The sequence below is a fragment of the Lactuca saligna genome, chromosome 9 (assembly GCF_052625555.1).
Source record: "Lactuca saligna cultivar CGN05327 chromosome 9, ASM5262555v1, whole genome shotgun sequence".
NCBI lineage: Eukaryota > Viridiplantae > Streptophyta > Magnoliopsida > Asterales > Asteraceae > Lactuca > Lactuca saligna.
The window spans coordinates 44,648,576-44,658,251 of NC_136425.1; the positions used below are offsets into that span (position 1 = coordinate 44,648,576).

The 9,676-nt window shown below is 33.8% G+C and overlaps 2 protein-coding genes across 2 annotated transcripts; one reads left to right on the forward strand and one right to left on the reverse strand.

The window, feature by feature from the left end:
* Window positions 1-5,638: 5,638 nt before the first annotated feature.
* LOC145017194 (uncharacterized) lies at window positions 5,639-8,850 on the forward strand. Its single transcript, XM_078975262.1, has 7 exons — window positions 5,639-5,765; window positions 6,332-7,121; window positions 7,204-7,295; window positions 7,472-7,531; window positions 7,628-7,697; window positions 7,808-8,011; window positions 8,340-8,850. The coding sequence occupies exons 2-7, from the start codon at window positions 6,387-6,389 to the stop codon at window positions 8,721-8,723; spliced, it is 1,545 nt and encodes a 514-aa protein (XP_078831388.1). The 5' UTR covers window positions 5,639-5,765; window positions 6,332-6,386; the 3' UTR covers window positions 8,724-8,850.
* A 15-nt stretch (window positions 8,851-8,865) lies between these two features.
* Window positions 8,866-9,676, reverse strand: LOC145017195 (uncharacterized). Its single transcript, XM_078975263.1, has 2 exons — window positions 9,442-9,676; window positions 8,866-9,309 (listed from the first exon to the last, which is right to left on the reverse strand). The coding sequence occupies exons 1-2, from the start codon at window positions 9,533-9,535 to the stop codon at window positions 9,023-9,025; spliced, it is 381 nt and encodes a 126-aa protein (XP_078831389.1). The 5' UTR covers window positions 9,536-9,676; the 3' UTR covers window positions 8,866-9,022.

The window sequence follows — 9,676 nt, forward strand, 5'->3', positions numbered from 1 at the left end:
TCTTTTGATCACTAAATTAATTCCAAATTAATTATTGACCAATACTAATTAAATAATATGATTTCTCAATTAATATATTATTCTTACAATATATTAATAAATCACAAATAACCTCTTTTTCAAATATTCATCTTGTCAGATTGCTTTGATGAAAGCATGTCACACCCCCAAACCAAGGATGGCGGAAATGTTCGGGGGTGGAGGACTTCATGTATAGTATCACAACAACAAGTATGATAGTGCTCAAAGTAAATACAATCATCATAAATATAATTGAAATAGTTATACCAAAGTATATGTTTACATGATTCAAATCAATTACATTATGATGACAAAATGTACTGTTTGACGATTTATCGTCCCATCCTCAAAATGCTGTTGGTTTTCCTGTTTCACTGATTTCCAAAGACTACAAGTAATTTTAAAAAAGTGTCAACAATTAAGTTGGTGAGTTCATAAGAGTTTTGTTTGACGAAGAAACTGTTTTCCTTGTAAAAGCGATAGAGTATGATTTCCAGAAAATCCAATATTTTCTTAGTTAAGTGTGGAATGAATACTCCTATGTTATGTGATAATGAATTCTAGAAGAACCATTAGATTTATTCTATGATCACTCAGCGTATATACGTTATATATAAATTGAGTTAAATGAACTGTTGTAGGCTAACAATTCTAGACGAGACGCAGTGTTAATAGAATATGTTCCAAAGAAAATCCAATATTTTCCTTATAAAAGTTATGTAGTCCTAAATCCCAGGATCGAAAATGAACAAGTATTGTTCCATACTTAAAGATATAAAAGTGATTTTAAATCGGCATAAAACCCTTTTTGATTTGAGAAAAAAAATCCCGTAAACTTTATGTATTATGAGTTGTCTTTAATCCTAAGACCGAAAGTGTACAAGTATTTTACCATACTTAGTATAATTCATGTAAGTTTAAATCGACATTAACTCGTTTAATTTAGAAGTAAACCCCTTTTTAAGGTAAAAGTTTTCATGTAAACTTGAAGGACTGTTAACTACCTATGTGGTCGCTATAACCATACTATGACTAGAAATAACCTGCACATCGTTTTTCAGACGTTAAGATACTATGACTCTTGTCACCCGTAGACCTGCCGGTCCCACTGTAGCTAGCAGCAAGGTGTGGGGTGTCAAACCCAATATATATCTATACACAATTATCACGCTCTCCCTACAAGAGACTCTAGTTATAACTTACAGGAATTTGGATCCCGCACTCGAACGTACGGGTAGAGAATTGCGTCACAACGTAAGTTAACTAGTTTACACATAGTTTGATATTAAAACCTCTCCCGTGGAGGAAGTAAAATCACATTTTGTAAATAAATTAGTGATACAAATTCCTTAAAATATTACTTATTATAGTTTATCACGTACGATATGAAAAACCCATTTGTTTTGAGGGTAAAACCTTTTTCATGTAGTAAAAATCAATAAACTATGCTCATTGAAGTTTATTATATGTGTTCGAAATGAATGATTAAACCTTATCATGAACGTCTAAATTTCAGTTTATAATGATAAACTAACAAGAAAATACATTCAATATTTGGATCTTATTGTTATATACTTTGCTCAACATAATACAAAGTGCTATGAAAGTTATAAGCTGCTAACCAGTTTTTAGCCTTTCAGCACTGTTTTAGAAAAATCATACGAAGTTGAAAACTAAATTCGTAAATTCTGGGAGTTCATAAATTGTGTCTAGTTTATTCCTAATTTTTTATTTTTATTTTTGGAAGTCTTTAACTAGTGTTAAAATGTTCATATTCACATAGTAGTTCGAGTTCGTTTCTGAAATGATAGGCAGTTTTGTAAAAATCACCATAAATCGTAAAAAAATTGTATGGAGATGTGCAAGTAGTCATTTTAAATCTAAGGACTTGAAATATTTTCACCTAGTACAGTTTTGAAAACTAAAATGTTTAAGCTGTCCAAAACAGTCCGTGAATGGAGTCCAACTTTTCTGATGAAAGTTGTTGGAAGAGTTTAGTTGTGTTCTTGTTGTTTTAACTTGTATTCCCCCCTTAAAACTTAAGAAAACATGAAAAGATAGGGGTATGAACTCACCTTGTGTGATTTCAGTGGATTAATGTTGAAGGGAAGAAGTGTTCAACTCAAGAACACTTGGAGGATTGCTTGAAGATTTGAGAATCTCAACACAAATATGATGGAGTTTGTGTAAGGAATCTATGATTTAAGTAAAAGGAAGTGTAATAATAATAAGGAGGGTGATGATACTTACCAAATGTAGAAGGAAATCTTGAAAAATTCCTTGTAAATCTCGAAATTGTGAGGGAGAATTTGAGACAAAAGATATGCTTGATATTTGGTGGAAGTGAGAGAAATGAGAGGAAAGTGAGGAGAGATAGGAGTTTTCAGCCTTTGACCAAGAGTGTGGCTGGTCAAATGGTGGGGTAAGTACTCTTGAATGACCAAGTATGGTGGAAGGACAATGGCTGGTCATGGGATGGGCATGGGGGTGGTTGCTTGTGTCATACACTAAGGCAAAGTCAACACTCCACCACAAGATCTTACTTAATAGATTTTATTCTTAAATAAGGATCTCCTTAAAAATATGTTGAATTTATGAATTTATGGGGTCTTATATGTCAACATATAAGTTTGGGTGAAAATCCCTCGTTAAAATAATTAAAAACGGGCTTAAAACGAAGTCGTGGTCGAAAACCAGGTGAAAATGGGGAAATCCAAAGTCAGGGACTGGTTTCAGATCTTAGCAGCCTTAGAACCGAAGGGGTGACTTGGTCGTTGAAGTGAATCCGAAGGGGAAGGGACTGCGGTCTGAGGAGGTACCGTAGGTGGCTCGTTAGGAGGGTCTGAAGCGAAGGTTGGCTGCGGTGCTCAGTTCCGGGTTCGATTCCGCTGCAGTCTTCAACAGCCTCGTCCTCGCAGCTCCAGTCCTTAGCCATTGCAGTCCGAAGGTTGCGGTTCCTTAAGGGGTTGCGGTCAGATGGCTACGGCTACTCAAGGAGGCTCCAGTTTTACTTCTTGGGACCTCGGTCCAAGGAGGGTTTGGCCCCTAAAGAGAGGCTTCGGCCCTAAAAGGTTATTTTCCAAGATATCACCCCTTTTCGAGTGATTTTTCACAAAGTCAAGTGTCGGGATGCCCCAAATGATTAAAATAAATCAAAAGGGGTTTTGAGAGAGATTTGGGAGAGATTTCACATTCTTGGAGAGATTTCTCATACAGAGAGAGATTTGGGAGAGATAGAGTGAAAGAGGGTGAGAGACTTCTTTTGAGACTTTTTGAGTGTTTGGCTTTGTAATTCAAGGTTCGTAAACCTCGTTAAGTCTTGTTATGACTGTCATATGCCCTTGAGGGTTAAGGAATAATGTTTTATCGAGTAGTTTCATCACTTGCCCTGATTAGGGTTTAGAGTTTCCGAACACGTGAAAACTCTAAGTGATACTCTGTATTAAGAGTGTGAGTTGTTCAATAAGAAACATAATGAAAACCCTAGCATACAAGGGTTAGATGAGTTGACCGGTTTGACTTGTTGACTGGAAATTGACGGTTGTCACAAAGCAACCCGAAATAGACCATGCTACTCTCGGGTCAAGTACATTTAAATTATAGTTATGGGCTTAGACACCTAATCCTAAAGTGGGCTAGGTACGAAAATTAGATTCATGTTGTGGGCTCAGGGGTAATCCAGTATGATAGCTGTGGACCCAATATGCATGTTGTTTATGTTGTATGGTGATATTTTGGGGGAAATCAGTAAGCTTTGACTTACAGTTTGATTGTTATGGTTTCAGGTACTCGAGAGGATATGGGCAAGACCAAGGCTTGATCATCCTGAATGTTTTATGAGATTATGATTTTGGGATACTCTGATTCTAGTTTATGGCTTTTGGAAACTATGTTTTGTAAACACTTATGATTGTGGATTGGTTTCAAAAATGGAAAATTTTACCTTGATTGTTAGGATGTTACATTTGATAAAAACATTTTGGCACAGCCAAAATGCGTGGATGGAAAAATATTCGTTCTTTATTAGGAAAAATGATTTAGGAGGGTTACGAACTATCGATTTGTTCAAATTTAGTTATTTTTTATTTACCATATACCATCAAACTTGTTTAGATTGTTCACATTTTACCCTTGTTAACGACTGATGTAGGTTGCAAGGGTAAAATGTGAACAGTTTCAACAAATTAGCTAGTATATCGTATACAAAAAAGAGACTAAATGTGAACAAAGTTAAAAGTTCTTTTAAGAACCAATATTTATGTAAAAACTTGAGATTTTTTTTGGCTATTTTTTTTTTCAAAAACAACACTACTGTAATAAAAAAAAAAGACTTTAGAGTTTTCATGTTTTTTTCTTCTTATTTCATAATTGAGAACTAAACTGTTAGACTATGTTATTAATGTATGTTGGGTTTTATTCGTCATTTTAATTGGTTATTTGTTTATTTAATTAGGTTTAATTAGTTTTTTTACTTCTAAAATACTAACCGAAACCGAAGCAAAGAATGTTTGTGTAAATTGGGTTTCAGGTTATTTTATTTGCTTATCGGTTAAATATGAATAACAAAAATCAACATTTCAATTGTATTAAGAAACGATGATTTGTCCAAAAATAACTTAACAATCAACGTCTAGACTAGTCGTAGATAAAAAAAATGATGTGAAAACAATAAATTTGCATTGTGTATATATGCATATTTGTGAATATTGATAATATTCATATATACACATTTTTAAATATATGCACATTACAAAACAAAAAAAAAAAAAAACATTGTTCTTTTTATTATTATGGTGTGATTATATCCTCCCTAACAAATAAAAATTATTTTACCACTTGTTATTTTTTATGTATTATGTCATGTCATTTTGTGGTGTTTTTCATTTTATCAAATTTCATATAATACTTAAATGTAATAATAAATGTATATCAAATTCATTAATACAATTTTTTTATATAATTTATAAATTTCTAAATTGAATCTAATTATTTTAATTGTTTATTTATTTAGATTATTAGTTTAAAATTAAAAGATAAATGAGCACTTCAGTTTTAATGATATTTTTTTTTTATAAATTTAAAATTTTAAATTGTTAAATCTTCATTTTATTTATTTTTTTCAAGGTTCTAAATAACGTAAGGCGTGACTTGACAGCAATGTCAAGCCTCAAATTTTTCCGAACCTTGGCGAACCATGTTGTTTGTAAGACGTGACTTAAGGCAACAATTTTATATATAATTCATATTTTTATATGTATTTTCTACTATTATTCATTTTTATAAACATATTAATCAATACGGCGTTTTGGTAAAGCTTGGCGGCACATACAAGCTTTAGAGTCGTAACAAACTTTTTAGAAACTTGATACTTTTAGATAAACCCTAATATATGTTTGTTTAATTTTCCTTTTTAAATAAATATTTTTCTTTTTATAAATTTAGATTTTTTAAATTGTTAAATATTTATATTTTTTTTAGATAAATATATAATTTTACACCTATTTTATAATGTGTTTATAAAATTACCGGTCAATGAATATGTAATAGGTATGAATTTTCAATTAACTTGTAATATGTTTAATTAATCATGAATATGTACTTTTGCCACCGATTATCGACGATACGTGCGTCAGTTACGGTGGCGATTGTTAGAGTTGCCACCCTTCATAAACCTCAGGAAAAAAAAAAAAAATCACAATTACGCATCAAAGAAGCTCTATCTGCATCTATCCATTCTGAAATCGGTAATATCTTGCTTCTATTATCATCATTTAATGTATCTGTTACTACGTATTAAGTTTGGAGCTGCTTTAGGAATTTGATTTAGGGAATTTTGAACTGCAAACTGATACTCCACATATTCCATGCTAGAATAGGCATAAATTCGTATGATTCCGGCAGATACCTCAATAAGTTTCAGTTTTGTTAATGTAGATTTATGTGAAAGTCTAATATGTACTCTCTCTGTGCTAAGAAATTAGAAAAGTGTTCCATTGTTGAATTCTCCAAGTTTATGAGCAATTTTGCAGTTATAGAGTTTACGCCGTGAAGAATTGCGATGTTTGAGACTTGAAATGGCTTTCATATCATGGTATAATGAAATCGCTACAGTATTAACAATGAGAGTGGTATTTCAAAATTGCTACAAGTTCTGTAAAACACTTAGCACGGAGATCTTCTAATCGTTACAAACTTCAATGAAATTGCCCTAAAATTCCTCGAAATCGTAGAGAACTCGTTTAAATTCGACGCTGAAAGTATCTTCTGTTTGATCCGTAGATGCATAACGCTTCCGCTTTTACTATTTCAGGCACTGTATCCTTCAAACTTCCGATGATTGGATAGCTGGTGATGTTTTTGAAACCATGAGCAATATGAAGAAGTACGACAATCATAAACATCAAACTGGTAGCTGTAAGGATGCTTTGCAGACTTGTACCTTATGGACTGATGGACTAATTTGTGCTTTTGAAGCTCTTCGTGGCCACAAAAAGCATAAACCACAAGATACAATTGGGGGAAAGAAACATGGATATAAAACCATGAGAACCAGTTCATCATATGGTGATGGAATTGATACTTTAGATGATACACAAACTGGAAATTACTGGATACCAATTGGTTGGTCAAGAATAACTCAACTTGTGGAGTCAATACAAGTCAATGGCTGCTGGGAAACTCAACATACAGAGCTTGCAATCGATGATGATGAAGTCACAGTTGCAGACATTGCTGTTCCTTACAGAGAACGACCCGTGGGTCCCACATGGTGGTGTCATGTTGATGCAGAACATCATTCAGTGAAGTCATGGTTAACTAACTCATCAAAGTGGTTACATCCAGCTATCAGTATTGCTTTAAGAGATGAAAGCAAGCTTATAAGTGAGCGTATGAAACACCTTCTTTATGAGGTTCCTGTTAGGGTTGCAGGTGGACTGTTGTTTGAGCTTTTAGGACAATCGGCAGGCGATCCTTATGTTGAAGAAGATGACATTCCGGTTGTTTTAAGATCATGGCAAGCTCAGAACTTTTTAGTTACTGCATTACATGTTAAAGGTTCTGGAACAAACATCAATGTCCTAGGAGTTTCAGAAGTCCAGGTTTTTCTGTATACAACAGTATTGTTATTAACTGTTTTGTTTGAATTTATTTATTTTAATCTTTATTAACTGATTCAAACAGGAGCTTCTTACTGCAGGAGGTGGTAATTTGCCTCAAACCATTCATGAAGTTATAGCACTTCTAGCAAGCCGCCTTGCCAGATGGGATGACAGGTGGAATTTCCTTTCTTTGCTTTAATCTGCAAAATTAGAAAAACAATGAAAAGGCTTCTTTTATCTTTGTCAAAATAACTTTTAATTTACAAACTTTTTAGATAATCTTGATTATAATTGAGTTTCTTGATCTTTTACTTGTTTTAGTAATATTGGTTTCTTTTTGGGTTTAATAGACTATTTAGAAAATACATCTTTGGAGCAGCTGATGAAGTTGAATTGAAATTCATGGACAGGTTCTTAAAATTCACTCAAATGAAACTTTCACTTCTTGTATTATTATGTAATAATTATTGCTCAAATTCTTACATTTTTTAGCTTCTCACTTTTAGGAGAAACCATGAGGATTTGCATCTATTCAGCATAATATTAAACCAAGAAATCAGAAGGCTATCTGCACAGGTATTGTTAATATAGAAATATTTCGACACAAGAACAGATTCTATTTTTTATTCCATATTCATGTCCATTCCCAATATGAATTTTACCTTTTATATCTCTTTTTCTTGAAGGTCATAAGGGTAAAATGGTCTTTACATGCAAGAGAAGAAATCGTTTTTGAACTCCTTCAACATTTAAGAGGTAACGCAGCAAAACGTTTATTAGAAGGAATAACAAAAAGCACTCGACAAATGATCGAAGAACAAGAAGCCGTACGTGGACGTTTGTTCACAGTACAAGATGTCATGCAGAGCACTGTCCGTGCCTGGTTACAGGTAAATATAACAAGCTGTATTGTATTTGACATAAATTCCAATCATATGTCCAATCCAAAAAGGTGGAACAACTGGTCCCACCTTTTTGGATTTTTTGTGTCCCACACAATTATATGCAGTACAGGTTGTACTACATCAAGTGTAGTACAGTTGTACTGCAAAAATTGCAATTTTTTATCTCACCAAAAAAAGATGGAACCGGGGGTCCCACTTTATTCGTCTTTTTGGGTGAGACTAAAATTTGCAATTTTTATCTCATTGACATCAGTCTCAGTCTCAAGACACAGTATCACCTGTTCTATCATACTGACAAGTTCTCTTTTGCCAGGACAAAAGCTTACGGGTGACGCATAATTTGGGAGTGTTTGGGGGATGTGGACTTGTTCTTTCGATTATTACGGGACTTTTCGGGATAAATGTGGATGGGATTCCCGGATCTGAAAATTCACCTTTTGCATTTCTTTTGTTTTCATGTGTTCTTGGGGTTCTAGGAATTGTGTTGATTTTTATAGGGTTACTTTACCTTGGATTAAAAAACCCTGTTATGGAAGAGGAAGTTGAGGTGAGAAAAATGGAGTTACAAGAGCTTGTAAAGATGTTTCAACAACAAGCGGAATCTCATGCACAACTTCGGAAATCTGATTCTAGATCTAAAGTGACTTCTTCGGCTATACTTCCCGGTAGTTATGACAGTTATGTTCTTATGCCCTGACATAAATTGATGTTTAAGGACTGTTTTTCACAATTTTGGAAAGTCAAGGGTGCTCTGTTAACTTTACTCGAACTTTATGTTTAGTTGTTGAGACTTAAGTAATTGATCCAACTATGAATCTTTCTTATACTATGTACATATGTTGATGCATGCTTTATCTTTTATATATTGTGAACAAAAAAAAAAAAGTTGGTATTTCTTGTTTTTTACAATAAAAGTAGACCAGTGGTTGATAAACAGAAGCATACAAATTACAAAGAGACTTGAAGTCACAAGAGTTGTAGAAATTAAAGCGGATTTCATCTTCTAGTGATATGTAGTAAAAGAGATGCTGACGTGGCTATGAGTATTGCAAATCTCCATTTCCAACATGTGTTACAAGTTGAAGCAGCACCTTTGTGGTTTCTACGTTGACCTGCAGCTGCTCCGGCTGTATATACAGGTACCACCCCAGTGCCGCCTCCTTGTGGGGAGGAGTTCGCCTGACCACCATCTCCTCCCTCCTGCACCCCGCCACCTCCACCACCACCACCACCACCACCACCTCTCACAGCGTTTACATATATACTATTGTCTTGTATTTTTTCTACAGAAAGATCCACACACAGTTGACAAGAAAAAGTACAAGTGATCATAAAACTCTTTGTTTTTCTGAAACCATGACTTTTTAAAATCTATATCATATTAATGTAAAGAGAGGGAGAAAGAGAAAGATAACCTGAAACCAAGTTGTTGCTAATTAGAGAAAACGATGCAGGAGAACAGAAGGAAAAAAGAAGCATGGCTAATAGCATCAACTGTTGAGCATCCATGTCAGTTTTCCTTCAATTCTTAGCTTTAGTGTTCTTCCAATTATATACTAATGACAACATATGACTTCCAGTCAGCCATAAGCTACTGTATCTGATTATTCCTTTTGGTAAAGCATACACTTGAGTAACTGTCATCTTTAT

Coding starts and splice junctions, on each gene's coding strand:
- LOC145017195 (XM_078975263.1), bottom strand. CDS start 9,535: ATGGATGCTCAACAGTTGATGCTATTAGCCATGCTTCTTTTTTCCTTC. Junction 9,310..9,441: donor TAGCAACAACTTGGTTTCAG/GTTATCTTTCTC, acceptor ATCTTTCTGTAG/AAAAAATACAAGACAATAGT.
- LOC145017194 (XM_078975262.1), top strand. CDS start 6,387: ATGAGCAATATGAAGAAGTACGACAATCATAAACATCAAACTGGTAGC. Junction 7,532..7,627: donor GAATTGAAATTCATGGACAG/GTTCTTAAAATT, acceptor TCTCACTTTTAG/GAGAAACCATGAGGATTTGC. Junction 8,012..8,339: donor CTGTCCGTGCCTGGTTACAG/GTAAATATAACA, acceptor CTCTTTTGCCAG/GACAAAAGCTTACGGGTGAC.